The 25,803-nt window shown below is 31.2% G+C and overlaps 1 protein-coding gene across 1 annotated transcript; it reads right to left on the reverse strand.

Moving 5' to 3' along the window:
• Positions 1-620: 620 nt before the first annotated feature.
• On the reverse strand, positions 621-23,967 carry LOC145332495 (putative G-protein coupled receptor B0563.6). Its single transcript, XM_080177497.1, has 18 exons — positions 23,911-23,967; positions 23,100-23,153; positions 22,730-22,782; positions 20,387-20,475; positions 14,232-14,268; positions 13,727-13,771; positions 11,542-11,613; positions 10,534-10,610; positions 9,692-9,742; positions 8,782-8,874; positions 8,182-8,223; positions 7,309-7,364; positions 6,132-6,160; positions 5,604-5,676; positions 4,926-5,016; positions 4,246-4,311; positions 3,910-4,016; positions 621-640 (listed from the first exon to the last, which is right to left on the reverse strand). The coding sequence occupies exons 1-18, from the start codon at positions 23,942-23,944 to the stop codon at positions 621-623; spliced, it is 1,089 nt and encodes a 362-aa protein (XP_080033623.1). The 5' UTR covers positions 23,945-23,967.
• Positions 23,968-25,803: the final 1,836 nt, after the last annotated feature.

Raw genomic sequence — 25,803 nt, forward strand, 5'->3', positions numbered from 1 at the left:
AATTTGTACATTTGACCTTTTGAGTCTACGCGTGTAGGTTTTTAGGAGATATCTAACTTTTGTACTTTTATTAGAAAGGCTCCAGATATCCAGGGACGGCATCCTCAATGCATCACGGAGATTTCCCCGGCACAACTGAACGTGACTATTCGGGAAACTCAACATACAATCCGGCCTGCTTAAATGTCATGTGCAGACCTACGTGTATCCCTAGCCATCCCTGTATGATCAGAAACGCCCTCCAATACTCTGTAATTTTCCTATATGTATATATGTATTCATTAATTTGTGTAAACTATGTTTGTCTATTAAAAATATATCAGTTCCGCAGAAACAGTTGTTAGTAGAGTATTAACTCCTAATTTTTATGCAGCTATTACTAGCTGCCATTAATTATCCAGAAACTTATAAATCCCCTGTGGGTACTCGTGAATAGTTTTGTTCTTTGCGTATCGGAGACGTTCAACAAAGGGAACGAGTCGCTTCGCTCTTGTATTCTCTCAGCCGCAACGTTACCAACTCAACGAGTAGCGCCGTCACACCGCTCGAGGCGGGCTATCTTGGTTTTTAAAAATACAACAAGAACGTCCGATCCGTTACAGGTTGCTTATACTATTTTTCTAGTGCTTCACAGCTACACCTATACAAGTGCACAATACTCTATAAAGGTCCTTGGACGATCGCTTGAAGATAGAGGATCTCTACCTCGATAGGTTATAGTTAATGGGTAAATATTATCTAATTTGCCTCCTAGAAGCCACAGAAAGTAAATAACCTAAAATAAAATTCTATTAAAATTAATAATTATATCTTTAGAATTAATCTATTATTAACCAGGGATAAGGGATAGGAAACCTGGCCATAAATTAGGTCTCGGCCTGGTTTTGAAAGGGATCATGCAACTTTTACCATTTGCCTAATTTAATGACCTTACGGGCGGACGGCTCATATTGGCTACCGCTCTAAACCAATAGTGTTCTGTGATTTGGGCTTGTTTTGTATAAACCAATCACCAATTGGCGGAAATTTTAGAAGCAGAAAATTCTAGAAAAAATAATGATTTGTCTGCTACGAAAAAATAAAATAAAAATGGTGTTAGATCACATTAGTCTAATTATTAAATCTGCTTAGAGTTAAACATTAAAAAAGGGCCATATAGAAAAAACAAAAATAACGGGATTATTTTTTTGGAAAGAAGGTAGCTACGAATTTTCATTTGGTAGTTTATAAATTGTATTTTGAATTTTAAAAATTTAATACGGAATTAATACAACACCTTAACCCTAATTTTTGTACAATACAACACAGTACAGATATATCATTACATTATAATATCCAAAGAACTTGATAAAATTTTCAAATAAAATTTTTACTCATTAATAAAAATGCAAATAATACAAAATAAAATCTGTCTGAGGGAAACCCAACGATAGCTTTCTGACAGTTCAAATTACCAAAGTAAAAGATAAAAAAAATTTTGGAGAGAAAAAACTTTATATTAACAAAAGCCATTAATATATAGGTTTATAAAAAGTTATGTTTTTTACTTTAAACTAGCTACCTGAATTTGATTCTATACTTTATCTACACACACACACACAGCTTTTTCATTAGCGTTTAGGACGAACCACTGCGCCATCCCAAAACTGGTTTATTAGGCCTAGGCTTGAAATAGGCCTGAAATAATATTTTCCTACGTTTCCCATCCCTTATCCCTGATTATTAACTAACAGCTATGCAACTAGAGGCCCCTGAAGTGTGTTGGGGGGTGAGGGGGGGGGGGGTTGGAGAGGGGTGGTTTAGTCGACAACCTTATTTTGTTATTTTAGTTTCAAAAAGCTAAAGTTAAAAAAAAAGGTGATGGGGTTCGGGGGTCAAGTTTTCTGGGTCACTATCTCTTACCATCCCCCAAAATAGTTATAAATCTTCCTAGAACCTATGAGAAACTTCATTGTAAAAGAAAACCCATATCAGTTCAGCGGTTAGCGAGTTCCTTGGTACAGACAAGCAGACACACACACAAAGATAGACATCTTTCTAATTTTAAATAGGGATTATAAATGGAAATTCAAAGATATAACTAATGAAAAAGAAATAAAAAGAATGATTTAATTGGTTTTATCCTTTAGTGGCTTTTATTCTTTTGTTACAATACAATGAGTGTTCACATATTACATTTAGATCTTACTAGTGCAGTTACTAGAATACTATTGGCTGCACCCCTAGCATCTAGGGGCTCTGTATTTGAAATAGTAGGGAAGAACAGAAAAAAAGCCTAAACAATACTAAGACTTAATTCTAAAACTAAAATAGCCTAAAACCATCTCGGGACTCAAGTCAATTTAATCAATTTACTGTAAGATCAAAATCTTTTATAAAACAATTGTTGTAATCAAGTTTTCTATTTTGTTAATATTAGGAATTTTACAAAACAGTCTAAAATCTATTCCATGTTTTTTTTATTGAACGATCCTAATGATTCAACTTTAATCTTCAGTTTATTTTTGGTTTTATAATATTAACTCTATTCAAATTTTGCTGCATTTAACTTTTTTTGTATGGACACTTTTAATGAAAGACATTATAGAAATTGATTCCAGGTATAAACTCCAAGGGTGGGCGTAAGGCGTGTTTATCCCCCCCAAACCTTGAAAATTCTCATTTTAACCTCCTAAAAATTTTAAATAATATATTATATTACCCCCCTCAAACCTTGGAAAACCCTTTTTTACCCCCCTCAAAATAAAAAGGCTTGGACGTCCCTGATTCCCGACCAATTCTTTAAGTTATGTTCTTTGGAATCATTAAAACTTATTTCAGTCTACAGACGTACTTTATTTGATACTAGCGGCTGCGCCCCTAGCATCTAGAGGCTCTGTATTAAAATGGGTAAAAAGGAGTCAGCTAAACCACACCAAGGCTTTAATTTGAAAATGAAATAGCCTAAAAAATCCATATGTGAAGCTTTAATCAAAATGAGAACTAAATCCGTTTAGTAGTAATTGAAATCTTAAGTTTTAGACAAAATATTCTTACTACTTTATATAATAAGTAATATTAAGGAAGCATATTTTTAAACATTATCCTGTATTTAATCAGTTTTGCAACAAAATTACCTGAAATTTAGTTTCAGCTTATATATTTATTTTTTATTTAGTTCTGACATTCTACAAGGGGTAATGTTCGTTTGTCCTACCTTTTTAAAGCTTCGTTTTTATGCATGTTGTCATCCTTGTTTTGAATACAATACCTTAGCAGGAAAAGTAAGTAGAAAGTATTGGAGGGCAATATACAGCAAAAACACGGTTAATTTTCTCTCTTTTGTAAAAGATACTTTACCATCTAAAAGAAAATATAAAATCAAATTATAATATGAAGACAATATGTTTAAAACTAACATTAAACATTAGGAGGGAATAGAAAATGGACTGTAAATTACACTGGTATCCAAAGTTCTCTTTCAATCATTTCTTTAAGTTTTGGGTACTTTTATTTTGTTTAAAGGCTAAACATTTATATTTTAAAGATTGTATGGATGGTTCTATTTACTTTTATATTATTGTACATTTAAATAATATAATGTACAATGTTAATACAAAAACAAGCATCAAAAAGAGGTGATAACATTTCATTTCTTAACAAAACCTTTCTGTGTATTACACAATATTACAAATAAAACAACATACATAAAAGCAAAGCAAAGACAAAAAAATAAGAAAATTGAACAAAAAAACACGAATAATAATAAAGTAGCCTTATAGTCACAGGAGTCTTTGTACAGTGTTTTAAAGAATAATTATATGATGCCTAAATTTACATTCGCCAGTTAACACAAAAAATTTGCTGTTTTACATGAAAACATATGTAGAACAAAACGACCAAACTTTTGTGTGGAAATAAAAAGTTTGCCTATAAATGGAATCTTTATCTTGTTTTTGTTTTTCTCCCTGGTCTGTCTGATGACTACACGGTTCTGCACCACTTTCCTTCTAGCCTTGCATAGTTCCTGTAACATTCTAGATAGATAGATAGATAGATAGATAGATAGATAGATAGATAGATAGATAGATAGATAGATAGATAGATAGATAGATAGATAGATAGATAGATAGATAGATAGATAGATAGATAGATAGATAGATAGATAGATAGATAGATAGATAGATAGATAGATAGATAGACAGATAGATAGATAGATAGATAGATAGATAGATAGATAGATAGATAGATAGATAGATAGATAACCTGTAATCTGTAGCCAGAACTGGTGGACTCAAAATTAAACATGATATTGTTGTTGAACCTTCTACACTGAAATGCATAGTACATTATATCCAAGCAAAGATATTCTATGACTCTTAAAACTCAATTGTTACATCACATAAAAAGACAGACTAAGTTAGTGATACAGAGGGTACAAGGAAATCATCAGAATCATCAAAAAGAAATAGAATTTATACCATAAAATAACGATTATTTAAATAATTACTTTGTTTATTACGTTTACTTGGAGATAAAAGGGATAAGACAAAATAAAAATATATTGGTGTTCATCATCACTGATTATGATAAACAAAATTACCTCTTTTTATATTCATGTTATGGGTGGATACGGTTGTTTATACAAACGAATTATGATTTAATAAAAAAAACCTACGGTTTTGAGCCAGTGAACTTCAACTGTTCAACTTTAGGTATCAGTTTTATTTACATTTCAATTTCTAATTCCTCCGAAGCTAGTAAAAGTGGCGGCACAGATGACGTAAAAAAAATAACCAATGAGAGGTTACTATAAATTTTACCATTGGTCAATTACAGTGTATACTGGCCTCTCATTGGTTAATTTTTTGGACGTCATAATCTATGCCGCCACTTTTACTAGCTTTATCTCTCCATGCATTTACTGTAAAAGTATGAAATCTTACTTTTTTATGTCAGTTTCCGAGGTGGTTTGTTTCGAGGTATTACTGGTTACTTTCTCCCGCCTGTCAAAAATCTTCCAAAGTTTTACAACAACTGAAAAGTATAAGGCACAGGTTAATCTATATTTTTAAACATCTGATTATCTAAATATAGGACGTTTGGCAATATAACCAAACCTTGCAAAGCATTAAGCAAGGTTTGTTTCAGAGATGACCTCATTGTTTATCACGTTCTCAAAGTCCATACGAGGCTATCCTATACTACTTCTTTCAAATTAAGTACAGTATCAATCAAATTTTATGCGCATGTGCAGAACGAGCTCTTGAACGGCTGGACAATTTTCAAGAAGGGAATGTGATTTTGACAAATAATTAAAAGTGCAAATTTTCCCTCAAACCCTTCCAATTTTTCTCCCCTTCGTACCCACTTCCCTTCAGTTAAACAAAAAAAAACAAGCTTTACTCCAACTTTACTCCTACAAAATATTTAATTTTTGGCAATCTCAAATGGAATTGATTGGCTGAATAGCAGCCACTGGCTCTAATATATTTTTTATCATTTCAAAACAAAACCAAAGATAACTTTTTTACAGAATACCAGTAATTCTATCACAGACGGACAGATGGAGGCATATATATATCTTAATTAAAGAATAGCTTCGCTTCTAAGAAAATGTAAACCTGCAACATTGAGAAGAACAATGAGAAATGCTGGTAGAAATTTTACTAAAATTTCATAACTCCACACATATATCTATCAGAAAAAATGAAGCGCTGTAGTTTTAATTTCAAATTGTGTTCTATAAGGCTTGGGATCTCTCAAACTGTCTGTATGTCTGTCTGTAGTGAGTTACACATGTTAAAAGCTATTAGAGTGCTAAAGAGTCCAAGCAGGAAAAATATATTAGAGCATATGTCAGATAATTTCTGTGTATTTTCTTATTACTTTTTAATATTCAGGGATTATGGAATCGAATTGATGATGATTTAGTGTTTTACACCCTCTTTTTATTACAAAATGTTACCATGTAATTATTCGTATTATAAATTATCTGTATTACTGCATCATGAAACACACCATATTTCCTTTATTTGTATTTTGTTCTTTTATAGCATCTTTGCGTGTTATGACCGTTTTCGGTCTGGTTTTTATTTTTTCTTAATGAGAATATAAAATTGTAAATTGTAATGATAAAAATACAGTTTTACCTTCCAAGCGACAGAGTTTTCAAAATTACCTAGTGAGAAAAATAAAATGTAATGAATACTTTTGTGATTATAAGTTGAAAAGTCGAACAGAAATGGTCTAGAGATTGCTTATACACTTGACTCAACAGATATATATCTTCTATTATATCGCTCCTATCTTCTATGGGATCTATAACTGAAAGGGGCAGAGAGGGGGCAAAAACTAGACTAAAACCTTAAGTAAAGCTTCTTTAAAATATATAACGGTGGTTAAATAGATTGTAATGGACAAACAAACAAAAAGCCTCACTATTTTATAAAATGGTATACCAACTTAGTTAAATTATATGACTTGACAAGTTTTGACTTGAAACAGATAAATTTTTCTGGTAAAATATGCAGCAAAAAAAATGATGACTTACACATATTCATAAATATTAAGTAGAGACATAATCCCTTAAGTAAGATATATTTTAAATATATATTCTCCTCTCCTCATCCCTCATTTTTATGACGTCATAATTTTTTTCTGGGGGACTTTCTTCATCTTCCTTTGAGGGAATGGACAATGGCAGATAACGTGTAAATTTTTTGGTAAATTCTTTAAAAATATTATATATTAAAACGTAGCTGAGATATTCAAGTTTGTCCAAAATATGTCGAGACCAACAGACTGCCTTAAACAATTAAAGTAGCTTCGCTAGTTGCATCAATACTAGGTGATTTTTATCGCTACTGTTAAAAAATTCAGGTAGTTTAGGAGATTATATGTACCATTTGGTACAAATATCTTGAGCGAAACAATTTTAATTCAACCACTTTGGTCAAGTAGTTGAAGTCCGGTAATTGATAAGAAGTAGAGTCAAGAACGTTTTCAAATATCTCGTTCCTAGCCTGAGAAAATCTTTTTTAAAAATTAGTGGTTAGAATTTTTACACAAGGGGTTTTTACTCCAAATGTCATAATTAATACCCCTCATCTTCTTGAATTTTTTAAATCAGTTGAAAAGAAGCTTTATAAAGTGTCTAAAAACAAAGATGACGTCATTCAATACAAATGACCAATGAAAGGTCAATACACAGACTTTATAATGGAAGGCCAGTATACATTTCAATTGATTAATGGTAGGCCAGTATTATGTCGTTTTTTATAGGCACTGTAAAAAGATTCAGTTGAAAATCCGCTAATCCATACTTACCACCCCCGGTGACAGAGATAAAAACATTGCAGTTCCCAATATCTGTGTTCATCAACCTGCTTAATATTTATATAAAAAAAACAAGGATGACAACATCCATAAGTAGCGAAGCACGGTAAGTCATGGATGGAAATACGAAAAATCACAAAACCTTTCACATATTTTTGTAAATGGTTAAAATAATTTTGTGGCATGATGACAGGCCATACTTCCAAGTAATTTTTATACTGGATGCTCATTTGTCCAGTGAACCTTCACAAATAATCATACAAAGGTATCTTTATATGTTCAAAAAGCTTGATTAAAGGGGAGGGGGTTTCTGACACTTTTTTGGGAGTATGGGCTTTGTCTTATGAGTGAGAGAATAGGTCATTGTGCCAAAAAGTTTCCTTTTTTTAGACGTATGGATTTTTTTTGCTAAATAAACTATCCTCTCATACTACGACATAGCCAATGCTCCCTGTGTTTACACAAAAGTGTCAAAATTCCCCCTTCCCTTATTACACTACATTACGGTTATCTGTTGTTTTCAGCTTGTTGTTGCTGTGCTACTTATAATTTTTGGTTTGCCTTTGTAAAAATATCTATTTTTAGGTTAGATATGATTTGAATTTTAAATAGCTATTTGAAATTGCGATTCCATCCCCCAAAATACATAAGGGCAAGAAATCCATTATTACTATACTTAACCCACCCTAAATCTGTAAATGTTGTCTTTAACATGTGTTGATCCCTTACCCAATAATATAAAAGGAGAAGAAATTTAATCTTATCGCATTTAACCTAACCTAGTTAAGCCTAACTCTGTAGATATTAATATTAGTATTAAGAAAAAGTAAAGTCAGTCAGTTCGTCTAGAGACAAACAATTTACCTTAATGGATGTCTAGCCCCTAACTGTATGCAATTCTCTTCACTAGAAAGCAACAAAAAGATGATATCATTTATAAAAAGAAAGGCTTCAAAGCTTAAATTGAGTAGAAATTATGCTATAAGAAATCCCTCACGTAAAAGTGATAGGATGTTTAAATATGTGTATGTGTGTCCACAGATACATTAGGGACTAACTTGACTTTCTTATAAAGGTAAGTTACTTATTGGTCATTGTCATAGGTCATCAAAATGGATTCACAAAAATATAAGGGATGACAACTTACTAAGATAAGGTAATCTTTTCATAAATGAATAGGCCGTTAACCTATCTGTTTTTTGTTTTTTTATTAGATTAAAACAATAGAGGGGAATGGGTTGAATAACTTTAATTCCCCACCCTGTGGACCCTGTGCCGGCTTTCAATTGGGTATTTGAATATCTGCCAATAGTGTAAGGAATAATAACACAGACAAGACGCTGCAAAATAGCTGTAAACAATTAACTAGTAGACAAAAAAGGTCCCCAACACTGGACATAGGTAGTTGTCAGGGTTATAAAATAATATTTAAAGATTTATTGTTGTTATGGATAATTGTTTCACCTGTCTGATTGATAGTAGAAGTACAACGGGGTATGAAAGGCAAAGCTGACTATCAGACAGGCAAACATCTCTAGTAGAATCTGTTTTCTTCTTCTAACATAAAACAAGGACCATATTGTCCATTAATAAAATATGATAAAGTATAACAATGTAGCCAACAACAAGACATACAAAGATTACTATTTGAAACTGTTTTTTGAAAGAAAAAGGAGAACGATATGGAGAAGATATGTAGCAAAACCCCACAAGAAAACTTAATTTAAAAGAATATATTACAGCATAAAACCAACTATGGGCCTGTGTAAAGCTTCACTAAAAAATTCAAATGATTCAGTGGTTAGCACAAGATCTGAAAGTACAACCATGAAATAAAATGTAATAGGATTTAAATATTTGAAGCATAATGTTATATTTCATGAAATTTTAAATATAAATTTGTCAGAAATCAAATTAGAAATTCAAATTTTAAATATTAGTCAGGTAGGGATATTTTATCTGACAGAAAAACTATTTTGCCCTATCTTCTTCACGATTCTTTATTTTTAGTCGAACTTATTGTTAGTATCTGCAAATTGAGGTGCGATGTACGTACTAAATTCCAATAATAAGCATACTTTGAAACTGATGCTGTATCAATCCATACTTAAAGTCTAAGTGGAAATTCCACATAATTTTGTCGGCTTTTCTCAGTAATTCGCAGACCGTGCAACTTTAAAACAATCCGCAAATAGGAAATGTTAATTCGTGGGGCGAAGATTTTAAAGGAAATTTTTTCTCGAATTCTCAATCATTCTCTCTGATATTATTGAATTAGTTCAATTTATGATAAATCAAACAGATTTAAAATAAATTAAATGCAATGGATTTATAAAGATTTCTTTGTGAAATTATATTTTTTGTTTTTATTTACCTTTTATTAATTCGTTCTCGAAGGTTGATTTTCTTAATGTTATTTAGAACTCTAAAATAGGAAAATGTTATATACAAGGATGACAAAATTCGTAAGTAGCGAAAAACATAAAATTGTATCACATATGGTTTTATAGAGCACATGTTAAGTGGTCATTAATCAAGAATGAAATTATTGAAGAAAAAGGACGAATACTTTCGCATGCATCTTTATTGTTTATTTCTTGATATTTATGAAGTAAATTTCATACTGGTTGCTCATAAGTATAAGGAATGCACCAACAAAAAATATTTAGCCGTCTATCTTGAAGAGCGAGCGAGATATTCACATTTCCGCAATAGCAGTGCGGGATGACAGACAGACAAAGTGAACTAAAGAGTAGAGCTAGATATCTTACACATTCTTTATCTTGTAACTATCTAACAATTAAACCTATTATCCCTAATTCAGTACATTGGCAACTATTAAATGACAAATTTAAGAATTAAGAAAATCGACGATAAATTATCTACACCTTAAATGAAAAAAAAACAAAATTACCCCTCTTATACATTTAACGTATTTGTGAAAAAGTTTTTGAGCAAACCAATAAGAGTATGTATTTATAAAACTTGGATAAGACAATGGACGCTAAGGTGATGTGTACCATTCATTATGACAAATTAAATTTAAACTTTTAAAACTGTTAGTTTCTAAAAACAATCAAAAATAAATATCTTTTTTTAAAGAATCAGATAACATGTTTATCAAACTTTGGGAACAAGTTGAATATTCCCTCCTACGAGATACCAGTATAATTTACTGACCATTGTCCCCTCCCTAATTTATATCTATCTAAATACCTAATTCTGTCAATGGTCATACAAACAACAATGAGGTCACTGGCAGTCAACAATGCATTCCATGTGGGCATCATAACCTACCACAATTGATAAGGTTTTATTTCATTAAAGAAATTTCGGGAAGCAGCTTATAGTGCCTATTAAAATATGTCGTCATACTAATGATAGGCCAGTATATATTATAATTAAATAATAGTTAAATATATACTGGCCTATCATTGGTTATTTGTATTGTACGACGTTATTTTTATCAAGGACTATAAGCTACTTTAAATTTTGGAATAAATTCAGTAAATGTAATATTTAAAAGCGAAGCTTTTCTATAATTAGGGTCGGTCCGTACGTCCGTCACAAACGGATAGCTTTTTTCGTTAATTTAGGCATGTTAGAGTTGTCCTATCGATTTCAAACTTTGCATGGTGATTCCTTTAGTAGGTAGGTACGATTTAGAACGCGTAGCAACTCTATAATCAGAACAAGAATGTCCGTACGTCCATTTTAAACATGTTGATTTTTTTTACTTTTTTAACAACTACAAATACATTTATATTCTGATTATTCAGTTCTGACACTATATAAGTGTTAATTTCCGTTTGTCCTACCATTTCAATGCTTCGCTTTTATGAATGTTGTCATCCTTGTTTTTTTTATGGAAATAAGGTAAAAAAAAATAGGTTAACTACTATCTTAAAAAGATATTTGATGCTTTTTTGTTTACAAGCATAGTAAGTCAGTCTTGTTCTTTGCGTTTTATTTTGCGCCCACTTCAGCTACATTGAACCATAGTCTGAAATGCTATTTCGTTGTGTGATGATAGCAATTTATGGTTGACACGTTTGGACACTTAACTCAATATTTAATCAATCAATCATAATATGATAGAAGTCCCCAATTTTGTTAAGCCAACGAATAAGAAAACTTTGTTATGAAACTTTGGAGACTAGTGTAATAAACCGCCAAATGTTCCCTCCGTCTTTGTCACCAATCTCTACAAAATCAAATTATAACCTGATATGCATATGTAGCTTTTAATTTTGACTTGTATTTCTCATCATGGTTCATTGGAAAGAACATTGTAGCCTACCAAAATTCAAGAAAAGTTAAATACCTATAGAGTAGCTGCGATACTTAAACTAAATTATCGTCATGAGATAAGAACACAAATTGGTGCTTTTCCCAAAAGTGTCTGGCAACCACAGCCCCCCTCCCCTCTTTGAAAAAAAAAGTTATTTATCGCATCGTATTACAGACATTGTCAAATTTAAGAATTGAAACCAGTTTTGTTATAGCCCCGATGACCAGGTCTAACAAAACTGGTGGTACTAATAATCTTATGAATTTCCATTTAACCCTTAACGGTCGGGGGGGGGGGGGCGTTGAACGCCCCCCCCATCCGGTTTTTTCTATCTCATTTTCTGTGTGTGAAAGATAAAGAGCCCAAACTGCTTGACTTTTTAAGTATGGGTATGACACATAACTGAGAGTTGGAATTTTTTTAATATCTCCATCCTGGCGGGCACAGGATGCCAGCAAACCTGGCAGGGTCATCCAGGTAAAGAGCAAAATATTTTTTTTGACTAAAACAAAGCATTTTATCATACCAAATTACTAAAAAATCCTCTAGTAGTACATCCTTATATGAAATACAGGTGTTCAAGTCACTTTCAGGTTCCAGTATGATCCTGCAGGTCCTGATCCTACAGGTCTCCAGAAATCTTTAAAAGGCTCCTGTGGCCGCAATTTTTGACTTAGAGACTTCAAATTTTAAACTTAAGCTTTTCTGACATGTCTACATAACGTATTAAAATTTCATGAAGATCCGCCGCCGTTTTCCCGCCGACCGCCGACTGCGGCGGCTGGCAGCTGCCAAGTACAGCTGCGGCCGCTGAAATTTATATTTTGATATTTCTAATGTAAAATTTACATAAAGATAAACATTTTCTGGAAAATAAAATTTCTTCTAGCTTCAAAAATAAGAAAAATACAGCCGTTTGAAATTTTTAAGCAAAAAAAGACCTAAAAACAAAGGTTGTTAAATAAAAGTGTGAAGGAAGCGAAAATTGACTTAGACCTATAAAAGGTCGGAAATTCATTATCAAACAGGGGACTTGCACAAAAAAATTTAGCCCTCTAGCTCTAATAGGAACTGAGATAATAAGGGGGGCGTTGAACGCCCCCCCCCCCCCCCGACCGATTAAGGTGCGGCTAGGGGCCCGACTGTAAAGGGTTAATATCATAGGTAATTGGGCCAGGCCTATACCTGTGGTTCTCTAACCCTGCTTTTAATTTGTACAGTTCTAATGAGATTTTAGTTTCAAAAAGAAAAAAGAAGAATCAATTCACTTACAATTTTTTAGCACTTTAGCTCTAATAGGAGCAGAGATAAAAGGGGGGGGGGTGAACGTCCCCCCCCCCTCCCTCCTCCGACCAATAAAGGTGTGGCAAGGGGCCCGACTTTTAAGGATTTATATGTTCGATTTTATTACCTGTCCTTGTTATTTTAACATTTTTGTTTCTTATCAACAGAATTTCAAAGAAAGTTTTTAAATTGTGGTTTTTAAAAACGAAAAGTTCAATCATTTAAATTCATTTCGTTGTATGTAAAACTAAAATTTGACAATATTCTTACATAAATGTTTGATATGTACAAAAAAAGAAATTAAATTGAAACTTATTGAAACAAGAACAATTTTTTTTTCAAATAACATTGGGAAGATAAAATGTAAATGCAGAATTAGTCCAGTCGTTATTTAAAATAAATAATAAATCTATAAATATAGATGTATAATCCAGACAATTACCTGGATCTAGTGTTGGGGACCTTATTCGTCTGCTAGTAAATTACTTTCTGCTTTTTGTAGCGACTTAGCTGAGTTAATAATCCCGACGCTATTGGATGATATTCAAAGACCCAACTAAAAGTCGGCACATAGTTTACGTGGTTGGGACATACACTTATTTAACCCCTTCCCAAACTATTTTTTAATGTACTCAAGAAAGAAAAGCATTTTAAATCTCTATAACAACAATATATGAGGGATATCCCCATTAACCACAAGTAATGTTTCTACAAACAGTATTATAATATAAAGACAGTTCGTCGAACACTAAGAAAATAACGTTGAGGAGGAACGGATTGACGTACGAACAAACAAAGTTGTAATAAAGAGAAGCTGCGCTTCAAAAATCTTACTTGAATAGCAAATATGATATATCCAATATCAACTACTGCTAAACCCTGTAAAATATTAAAGCAGGTATAGAATAAATAGATGAACTGCTCTTGATTGTACCAATAGTATCACAGGTTAGGAACAATCCGATCACATTATGGGTTATAAGTATACACATTTTGGTATGTAAAGGCAGTTGTTTTTTGTATTTCATTCAAATTATAAGTCAGTTATAACTTGTGTATGCTGTAAATCAGGGTCAAAAGTAATTTGCATTTTTTTAGATCTTACATAACGGACAGGATTTCACAAAAGATTTTTTTTAAATTTGGAGATAAAATTTTCAGAAAATGAAAGAAAACTGGGCATGTTTTTGTTTAATCTAAATTGCAGCTAGGACAGTTCAGTGATAGGGCTAAAACTTAAAAGTTACTAAATCTTTTAGGTAAAAATCAGAAAACCATTATTTAGCAAAACCAGGCTTTTGTGTAGTTAGAAGTTAAAATTTATTGATGAATATATTACCTTCATGTAAAGATACATAAAATCACTACAGCCAGAACTAAAAAATGAAGGAGCTTATAGCGTCTATAAAAAATAACGTCTTACTATACAGATGACAAATGGTAGGGCATTATACATTTATATTGACCAATGGTAAAATGTTTAATAAGCTATAAAAATTGGAAAGAATTTTAATGAATATAATAGATTTGAAATCTGCATAAAATTTTAAGGATTTTTTATAAAATTCGTTTTTTGTATAATTCTTTATCTATAAGCGCAAATACAAATTAAGTTAGATAATTTTGACATCTGTGATTGGTGGATTGAAAACTATCTGCGCCCTGATTGGAGAAGCTTAAGTGACGTACACCATTCAACCAATTAGAGCGCATGTAGTTTCCAATTCACCTATCCTATTGGTCAAAATTTATTAACTTAAATTGGATTTGCGCTTTTAAATAATGAATTATATAAAAAACGAATTTTATAAAAAAATCCTTAAAATTTTATGCAGATTTCAAATCTATTATATTCATTAAAATTCTTTCCAATTTTTATAGCTTAATGTTTAATGTATACTGGCCTGTTCATTTGTATTGTAAGATTTTTTTATAGGCACTATAAGCTGCTTATAAAAAATAAGAAAATTAAAAGTGGATCATATGAAGAAAATGAAGTCATTCCTAAAAAGGACAGAAATTCCCTTCCTTGGGTATAGGAAGGCTATTTACTTTCCTTTTTCTTACAAATTCTCTGTAAGGAAGGTGATTTCTGTCCACTATCTTACAAATTCTCACTAAAGGAAGGTGACCTCTGTCCACCATCTTACAAATTCTTCCTAATTCTTAGAAATTCTTCCTTTTCCTCACTATTACAACTATGCTTAATAAATCTACCTTATTTACCCAAATTCTTACTTATTCTCAGAAATTCTACCTTAATTAGACAAATTCTCCCTTATTCTAAGAAGACCTACCTTATTCAATGAAATTCTTCCTTATTCTAAGAAAATCTACCTTATTCCCTCAAATTCTTCCTTATTCTAAGAAATACTTCCTAATTCTATGAAAATCTACCTTATTCTAAGACATTCTTCCTTATTCTAAGAAAATCTTCCTTATTCTAATAAGATCTACCTTATTCTAAGAAATACTTCCTAATTCTATGATAATCTACCTTATTCTAACAAATTCTCCCTTATTCTAAGAAGACCTACCTTATTCTAGGAAATTCTTCCTTATTCTAAGAAAGTCTACCTTATTCCTTCAAATTCTTCCTTATTCTAAGAAATACTTCCTAATTCTATGAGAATCTACCTTATTCTAAGACATTCTTCCTTATTCTAAGAAAATCTACCTTATTCTAAGACATTCTTCCTTATTCTAAGAAATTCTTCCTTATTCTAATAAGATCTACCTTATTCTAAGAAATACTTCCTAATTCTATGAAAATCTACTTTATTCTAAGACATTCTTCCTTATTCTAAGAAAATCTACCTTATTCTAAGACATTCTTCCTTATTCTAAGAAATTCTACCTTATTCTAAGACATTCTTTCTTATTCTAAGAAATTCTTTCTTATTCTAATAAGATCTACCTTATTCTAAGAAATACTTCCTAATTCTATGAAAATCTACCTTATTATAAGACATTCTTCCTTATTCTAAGAAAATCTACCTTATTCTAAGACATTCTTCCTTATTCTAAGAAAATCTAGCTTATTCTAAGAACTTCTTCCTTTTCCTTACTAATTCTCTCTTATTTTCAGATAACCTAGCTTTTTCTAAGAAGTTCTTCCTTAATTCCCCTAATTCTTCCTTTTTCTCAGATAATTTTCCTAATTTATATTGGGATATCATAACTGAAATAGAGGTATAGAGAATATATAAATTCTGCCTTTTCCCCTTCCTTATTCTCTCAAAATCTTGGTTTTTCTCACATATATTTCCTTATGTTTATTGGGATATCAGAACAACATGTGTAGGATAAGTTTGAGTTGTATCTTTTGACCTGAAATGTTTGTTTGTACTTTAGAGGTGGAAATTCATAAAGTACATTTTAATAGGAACCCCAGTCAGAAGTATGAAATTATCTTAAGAAATAATAGAAAATTCAGTATTTTTTTTGGTTGTATCTTTTGACATTTAGTGTTTATGTTTTTATTCATAAAATTATTAATAATATTAACATAATTTTGCAGAGAAATAAACCTAATAATAACAGGATAACAGAAAAAGACAAGTAGTCTTTACAATCTTTCTCTAGCCAACACATAAAATATTAGACCAAGACCAAAAAAGTAATAATTTCAAAACAAATTAAAATATTTTGTATATTTTACTGATAATTTTCTTCAATAACTATATGTAATTAGCAATCCTTTTATAAAAGTAACAGGATGTTTGTCTGAGCTCCCAAGAAAAATTGCCTAAAGAAAAAAATTTCCCCCCTAACCATCAGAAAAAAATCTTTTCCTTTTCAAAAATAAAATCCCAGGCTTAGAGTCAGACATTTTTATTTGATTAATTACCCAAAGTGTCCATAGAAGCCTCTAGTGGCGTAGCTGCTAGTCTCAACCAATGTAATGTTTTTTTTCTTCACATTCCTATTTATGTGGTACAAACTCTATAGAAAGTTGGCAACTTATTCTTTTCGTGGGTAAACTAAAACAGCTGATAATTATGAAATCAATTCAAGGGCAATTAGAGTGGGTCAATTTTCAATTTTTTTTTAAATTTTGAATTCACCACAATGGATTTATTATTACTTAGATCTTACACGAAACATTTCCTGTTCTATAATAGAGTGAACTCTCTTGCGGGCTAAAATAACGATCTTCCCCACCCAATTCTTTACCCTATTCCCTCCCATCCTAATGGAAAAATGGTACACCAAATAAAATCGAAGGGAAATTGCAACCTAAACTAACTAAAAATTTTCTCCTGTGATAATATCCACGTGAATAAATATAGAATTAATTGGAAGTTGAACCATAATTTTGTATCCTCTTAAAATATCATTGTTGTAGATGGTTAAAACATTATCTATCCCCTCTCCCCTTTACCCTATCTCTTTTCCTTCTTTATGGTGAATAAACTGACCAATAAACAGGTTAGCAACTTAATTTGGCGACAACTTTTCTATGTAACTCTATGTCAATAAGATAGGGTACTTATAGCTTTAAAAATCGAACCATCCTTTTAAATATTGACCCAACTCGACCCAATTTGTTGCTTTTAAAGACCAATACTAAAATCTAAATACAAAAAGTTTTGACATTAAGAAATATTTTATTTTTTGGTATTAAGTAATATGAATATTAAGAAAATTCATAATCCTTTATATCTTTTGAACATATATTTATAATTATAAAAATATCCGAAAATCAACAATTCTTTAGCTCTGATGTTGGTCATCACTCATCCCCTCACTAACCCATATGTTCATATGACAATTGCCGATAAGTTGATGTAAATCCTCAATGATTAAACATAAAATTATCCCTTCTGTAAGTTATAATTGGTGGTTAAATCGTTTACTATTAACAGGGATCTAAAGAATAAGACAATTGCCGATAAGTTGATGTAAATCCTCACTGATTAAACATAAAATTATCCCTTTTGTAAGTTATAATTAGTGGTTGAATTGAATCGTTAATGGACAGGACACTCATTTTAATGTACAAACCAATAAAATTCAATAAAAGTTTTAAGTCACTGAATAAGAAAACGTTATTATAAAACTTTGGGGACCAGTGCAGTGTAATAAACAGCTCAATATTCACTCCCTCCCTGGATTATTACACAGTTTTATTTTAACAATTTCTTATTAATGGGCTCAACAACTTTAGAGACTTTTTATTTAATTAATTAAGTAAATTGATTTATCATCCATTGTCCTATCCCTCTTAATTCCTGATTATAGGTTGATTTCTCTGTTTCGGCATGGGACAAGGACAACATATCAAAGACAATTTGTAAATAGAGAATATGTAATATAAAAGTTTTTTTAAAATAATTAGATACCGCTGAACCGATATGGTTCATTTTTACACTGTAGCTTCTCATAGATCCTGAGAAGGTTTATAGCCATTTTGAGAAGGGTACCACCACCCACCTTGAAAAATATTACTCCTTTACAAAAAATTTTAATTTAAAATAAAAAAAAACAGAAATGAAAAATGTGGGGATGAGTATGATCCCCCCCCCCACCAAAACAAAAAAAATTAACCCCCTTCCCTTCATTTTTTTCACTTTTTCATTTTAAACTACTATAGAAAATGGAGATATTAAATTCAATTCCCACCACCTAAAGTGCCCCTAAAAGTGTCTCTAGGAGCGTAGCCGCTAGTTTGAAATAAAACACTAACAATATAATTAATTATCCATTAAAATTCTTAAAATTCTAAATATACATAGTCTATGGTCTTATTCTAAATGTATGTCTGTGGGTTTGTGTTCGTTCATAAAAAATACACCCCCTCCCTTACCATGTAGCCGGCCATGCTGCGTCAAATTCTTGTCCAGGCTAGCCAAGCTGACGGACGTTTTTTTTTCTAATTTCTAAAAGCTACCTTTTTTATAAGAATATTTTTTTAATATTATATATAGAAGCAGTATGGTTCTTCATTACTGTTTAGCTTCTTATAAGACAAAGGAAGGTTTATAGCTATTTTGGGGGAGAGTACTAACACATTCTAAAGAGATATCTCCCCTAGGAAAAATCTCCCCCCCCCAAAAAAAAAAAATTAGAAACCCACTAAAATTAAAGAGGTCTCTAGGGGCTAGTTTGTCATTAAATTAAAAACATTCTTATTTTTCACTCTTAAAAAAAGCTAGCTTTTTTATTTGGATGAAAAAATCTGATCTACATAAAATTATTGCAACACAGCACTTTTCTCATCTCCTGGTAGAATATGAAGAAAATAGTAAGGTTTTTCTGTCTGAAGCTTAAGATCCCAGGAATGGTTGGTCTAATTAGCAAGAATTAGCTAAATTATCTGAGACAAAGGAAGGATATGTGATGAGAAGGAAGACTTTGAGGGAAAAAGGTAGATTTTCTTAGAATAAGGAAGAATGTCTTATAATAAGGTAGATTTTCATAGAATTAGGAAGTATTTCTTAGAATAAGGTAGATCTTATTAGAATAAGGAAGAATTTCTTAGAATAAGGTAGGCTATCTGAGAATAAGGAAGAACTAGGAGGTATTGGGTTAATTTTCTTATAATTAGGAAGATTAAGTGAGATTTAGGAAGAGATTTTCTTAGAATAAGGAAGAATGTCCTAGAATAAGGTAGATTTTCTTAGAATAAGGAAGAATGTCTTAGAATAAGGTAGATTTTCTTAGAATAAGGAAGAATGTCTTAGAATAAGGTAGATTTTCTTAGAATAAGGAAGAATGTCTTAGAATAAGATAGATTTTCATAGAATTAGGAAGAATGTCTTAGAATAAGGTAGATTTTCTTAGAAAAAGGAAGAATGTCTTATAATATGGTAGATTTTCATAGAATTAGGAAGTATTTCTTAGAATAAGGTAGATCTTATTAGAATAACTAAGAATTTCTTAGAATAAGGAAGAATGTCTTATAATAAGGTAGATTTTCATAGAATTAGGAAGAATTTCTTAGAATAAGGAAGAATGTCTTAGAATAAGGTAGATTGTCATAGAATTAGGAAGTATTTCTTAGAATAAGGTAGATCTTATTAGAATAAGGAAGAATTTCTTAGAATAAGGTAGGCTATCTGAGAATAAGGAAGAACTTAGAGGTATTGGGTTAATTTTCTTAGAATTAGGAAGATAAAGTGAGATTTAGGAAGGTGATTTTTATCCTCTTTTTCAGATATGTGAGAAAAAGGAGAGTGATTTTTGTCCATATTTGAGATATCTGAGAAAAAGGAAGATGTTCTGTCCTTTTTGGAAGGGAATTTCTGTCCTTTTTAGGAATGACTTCATTTCCTTCATATGATCCTTAAAAGTTAACTTCTCTACAACTGTGTTCGATTACGGTTAGCTGTGTGTACAGGGTTTTGCCATTTTGACAACCCCTCTGCCTATAAACTAATACACCATACAGACAAGAGAGTGTAATTTTATCGTCAGGGTAATGTGAGCCATGGGGTGATTTGATATGAACTGTTGGAAAAATCGTCTTTCAACCCTAGAATTATTTTATACCTGCTTAGAATAATAAGACAGAGAATGTTGCCAATAAGACCAATTCCACAGACTACTGGGCTTAAATACTCATAAAATATCAACTGGATCTAAAACATAAACAAGGATGATGACTATATCTATTTTAAAAAATTAAAACTAACTAAATTAGAAGCATTTGATCATGACAAGCGCATATTATTTTACCAAGAGTGGATTTGGTAAATTTTTACAGGATTGTTTGTCTGTTTCTTTGCCCTTTATTAACCATCGGTCTCTAGGGGCACGTGAAGTTTGTGGGGAGGGGAGGGAGGGGTGTAGACGACATTTGCTTATTTTTTATTTTAGTTTTTTAAAGTAAAGCAAGTTTTTGAAAAGGCGGGGACCCTTTTTGGAGAGGCTCTTGATATCCTCCCCAAAAATAGTTAAAACTTTCTAAGGAGATATGTAAAGTTACATTTCGGGACACACAGACAGAAACACACATCCTGTTACTTTTTGAATGAATCATTTCATGATGATTTAAAAATTTTGTCAAATATTGGATGATATAATTTATATTTTGGTTGACAGAAAAACTATGAATACATCCACAAATTTAGACCAAAGGTTGTTTTCGCAGTATATTCAATTTGGTGTAGTAAAACTAAACAATTTATTTCATGTATTTTTTTTTGGCTTCATAAAGTAGTTAACTATTACAACTTTTACGAGTTAAATTTTATTTTTAGGATTCATAGCTTGATTTTAAACAATATATGTACATTAAGAAGTCAATCACTCCGATTACAAACCCGATGTTAAGGTCTTATTTCAAGAATTCACATAAAATTCAGGGAGGGAGGGGACATTGGGCAGTTTATTACACTAGTCCCCAAAGTTTAAAATGATGTTTTCTTATTCGTTGGCTTAAGAACTAATACTAAGGACTAATACTAAATTTTAGTGTACAAAAGTTTTAACCACTAACTGTAATCTACAGAAGGGGTAATTTTGTGCATCATCATTGGGGATGTACATAAATGTATTAGCCATTGTCTTATACATTTAGATTCCTGCCTGAAATACCAAATGTTTCATCTATTCCCTGTATTAATGAAACACCTTCAGAGTGGAGAGATGACAAATTTTTAGTTTTCCTAATTGGATTAAAAACTTTTCAGTGTTTCTACAAATAAGTCAGAGAAACAAAATACTTTTTATTCATAATAAAAATGGACAATAAATTATCTCTGATAATTGGAAGCGAAAAAAAAGTCGGGTCAAGTCCAGTTCACGGTAAGAAATCTTGAATAGCCAAGATCCAATGATGCATAGGAAAAGCTTCACTGAAGAAAAAATGCGTGAAATAAGTTTTCTTCGCGCCTTTATGTGCACTGCGAGACAATTGTTCATTATTTATTTACGACCAATACACATTCTAGAAGGCCTTTTTTTGTCGGTTAAAATTTGGGCGAGCATAATCTATACGTTCCATCATTAGACCGTTAGAAGCCTTGAAAATTCATATGTTTTTGGGGATATTCGTAACCAGGAACTGCAAATGATTTGAAAAGTTATATTATCGTTTTTCTCTATATCTACCTAGTTACTAGATATCAACTTTTTTGTGAAAACACTCAAAACTTTTTGGTGAAAGTTAATTCATAGAGAATATGTAAATAGTTGGATTAGCCAACATTTTCTTATAATACATGCATATTTCTCTTTTTAGATTTATTATTGAGCTTCTTTATAGTAAAATTATTAGCTATTAGATAACATAAACGTTTCTTTTTTCAAATTTTTTAGTGGCTTCTTATAATAAAGGTGTATCAAAACAGCTATTAGATAACATTTTTCTATAATACATGCATTTTTCTCTTTTTAGATTTACTATTAGGGCAGCTTTTTTTATAATGAACGTATATTTAAAAACAATATCTGTTAGACAATTTCATATAATTTCCAAATTTTTTTAATTTTTCTTCATTGTTTATTCACTTCAAAATGCAAGATTTTGACAAAGCCCAAATTGTGTCAAAAATCATCCATGTGACTTAATAAAAATGAGGGATTATCCATCTCTTCTTAGGAGTTTTCTTTCCAACTTCTCCTCTCATCTCCCTCTTTTTTATTAAGTCACATGGATCATTTTTAACACAATTTTAACGCAATTTGGGCTTTGTCCAAGATTTTAACTTGCGAGTCTCAATCGTTAAAGATTATGAGAAAGATAATGATAACTTGTCTACTACTCTGAGGGCTGTTTGATAAATAGGAAAATATTTCTGTTTCAACGTGTGATCTATCTGTATAAAAAATCACGCCCTAAGATTTTTTACCCAGAAAAGTGAAAAAAATAAATCTATATTATAAACTAACCACGTAAACAGCATTCTGATCACACCAAGAACCCTCCTCTATACAATCAGAACCTGAAATATTGTCTTTACAATTGGAGAACAAACCATTTATAGTTTTATTTAATTTTCGGGTAGATACCCACGCCCCATATATTTTTTAAAAATGGATAAAAGTTGCTAGCACTAGTTATAAGAAAAACAATTAAAAAGCAAGCAAAAAAAGTGTTGGATTTACAAATTATAAGTTGGTGATATCAATATACATGCAGATTCTTTTTACCACAAATTTATCTAAATAGTTGCTTCTGTTAAACGTCAGTTTACTTAATAGACGGACGTATAGAAGTGCTGCATATTGCTAATATTCATCTAAAAAATCATTAATATACCTGTATCTATAGACTTTTGGGTGGATTGCAGCATCATAAAGTCAGTTTCTAGTTCTAAACATAGAAAGTGTTTCAGCCAACGAAATTATTATTCAACCCCTCTCCTATATCTATATGTTTTAAAGGTATTGTTATAATTTGTTTTCTTTAGACTTAAGTAAAGCATTTAATGTATTTTTATGATTTGCGCATCCCCGTGCAAAATCATGTGAATGTCAAAGTTTTGAAAAATAAGTAGGGATATCCCCCCCCCCCCTCCCAAACAAAACAAAATTATAAATAAAATCTTTTTATTTTACCCCCTACCCCAAACCCCATCCGAATGAGCACCATAGAACGTTCTGTTTTGGTATTCCTTACGCTCTAATATGGGTGGTCATACACCCTCAAAAGCAAATTACCCTACTAAATTATACCCATCTCCAAAAAGGCCTATAGGTAAAAACATGTATTTAAAGTTGGAACTAAAAAATCAGACGCTTAAAATATTACATTTAAAGGTAATTTTCAACATAGATGGATAATTGAATAACCACGTTATCTTATTTGTTGGCTTCAAAACTTTAGATACTTATTCAAAATTGTATTGGTTGGTTCAATAATAGTAGTGTCCAAACTTTTCAACCAATAATCTAATCTTCAGAAGGTGTAATATTGTTTTTCATATTGTGGGGATGTACAACATATTTTTCGTCCAATGTCTTATCACCTAAGATCCATGAATTTTCAATTATACAAATGACAGGCGGACATGCCTAGATTTAGAGTATCTGTGCAACCAAAAATGAATATGAATATATGCGTACATTACCTGTAAACGCATCTGTCTGTTCGGTCAAAAACATTTTATCTCTTTTTTTATAAATACTGTTCTGCAAAATAAATGTTCCAATATTGTAACTAGAAATCTTCCAAATTTGTTTTTATGACTTAGAAAATATAGGCATTAAATGCTCTACAGTTCTACAGCATAATTTTCTAAGTAGTTTTTTCTAAATTATTTTCTAATATCTTGTCAAATTTGGTTTTAATATCTGAGAAAGCCTGAAGTGTCATGTGTGACGTCAAAAAAATGCATCTTTAAAGGAAGGATGAGATGAAGTGGCAAAGAAAAACCCCAAAACCTCAAATGGATTTTTATGACGTCACACATGACGGTTTATACTTTCTCTAATAGCTAAATATAATATTTTTTGTCATTTTTGTGTAAACATAAGTTGAAATACTTATGGTTCTGGTTTTCAGACAGGAAATAATTTTCATCCGCTACATTTACACAATACAAAGTAGTTGGAGTAAAGTTTACTTTTTTTTACACCATTCCAAGAAAAAAAAGGGCTATGTTTCAAATTTTCTAACAATTTTGCATTGTTTAATGATTTCTAATCATTTGTACGGTCCTTTATAAACCACTAGCGGCTACGCCACCTTGAGGCCTCTAGTGGCACTTAAGGTGGTGAGGGATTGAATTCAATAAAGCCATTTTTTATTTTATTGGGGCGGTGGGTACTCCTCCCAAAAATATGATTATAAACCTTCCAAGTTAAGCTACATTGTAAAATAGAACTATATCGGTTCAGCATTTAGTGAGATCCTTCTTTATAGAAAGACATTCAAAGATACTGTTACTTTTATATAAGGATTAAAACGGTGGTATCAGTTTTGCTTCAAATAACATCGATGTGGTGGACATACGAGGGAGGGAGATGATACAAGAAGAATGAATTCAATGGCAACTGTGTTTTTTAAAAAAAGAAGAATTTATTGAATTCTTGATTTATAAACTTTTATGAATATATTTTGATTTGTTTCAACACATTTATAACCTTACTTTGTAAAATTGCATTTCTCACGAATATAGAAGGAATAATCATGGACGTCCAAGCCTTTTGGAGGCGGGTAAAATGAGGGGTTTCAAAGGTTGTCTGAGGTAAATTTCAAATTCTCAATGTATATCTAATCAAAATTGAATAAAAATCCCCATGGTTTTTAAATAAGACGAAGAAAGTACCTCAAAAAATCAGCATGTTACGTCATAAAAACGGGGAATTATCCATCTCTTTTTTATGGGTTTTCTTTCCCACTGCTCCTCTACTCATCCCTCAATTCTATTACGTCATTGGGTGACTTTCTTCGTCCTCGTTTTCAAACCAAATAATGTTGGAAAAAGGATGATTTACAGTCCAACGAACCATCCATCCCTTAAATTATGTATTGGATGTACTTAAGTCTATTTAAAAGTATCTTCGGTATAAAAAAAAAAATAAGAAAAAGAATTGAGATAAGATTCAACCTATGCCTTACTCGTGAAATTTGCAAGATAGACACCAAATGGCCTAGAATGTAAAAAATATTTACATCTTTCCTTTCCTTACATTCATTCGAACTTATTTTCAATAAAAATTTATTTTTATTTTTGATACTGTTTGCCTTGCCCTCCCTATATAGAAATCTAGCCTTAAACCATTCAAGAGCATAATGCCCAACATAAACATTAAACACTCTAAATAATAAATATTATAGTCTAAAGCTTAAAAGTCAACTAAAGGTAGAGAATGACGAATTACTCTAAGCCACTCTTCTCACGGATATGTCGTAATAATTTTTTTATTAGTAGCAAAGCTACTCTATAATTTGAAATGTCATTCTGTATGTATGTCTGTATGTCTGAAACGTTTTGGGGGAAACGTGATTTACTCGGCTC

This window comes from Acartia tonsa, chromosome 11 (genome assembly GCF_053477335.1).
Source record: "Acartia tonsa isolate MP-2025a chromosome 11, ASM5347733v1, whole genome shotgun sequence".
NCBI lineage: Eukaryota > Metazoa > Arthropoda > Copepoda > Calanoida > Acartiidae > Acartia > Acartia tonsa.

Coding starts and splice junctions, on each gene's coding strand:
- LOC145332495 (XM_080177497.1), bottom strand. CDS start 23,944: ATGTTTTTGACCGAACAGACAGATGCGTTTACAG. Junction 22,783..23,099: donor CCAAAAGTCTATAGATACAG/GTATATTAATGA, acceptor ACAATATTTCAG/GTTCTGATTGTATAGAGGAG. Junction 4,017..4,245: donor GTTCTGGCTACAGATTACAG/GTTATCTATCTA, acceptor CTATCTATCTAG/AATGTTACAGGAACTATGCA.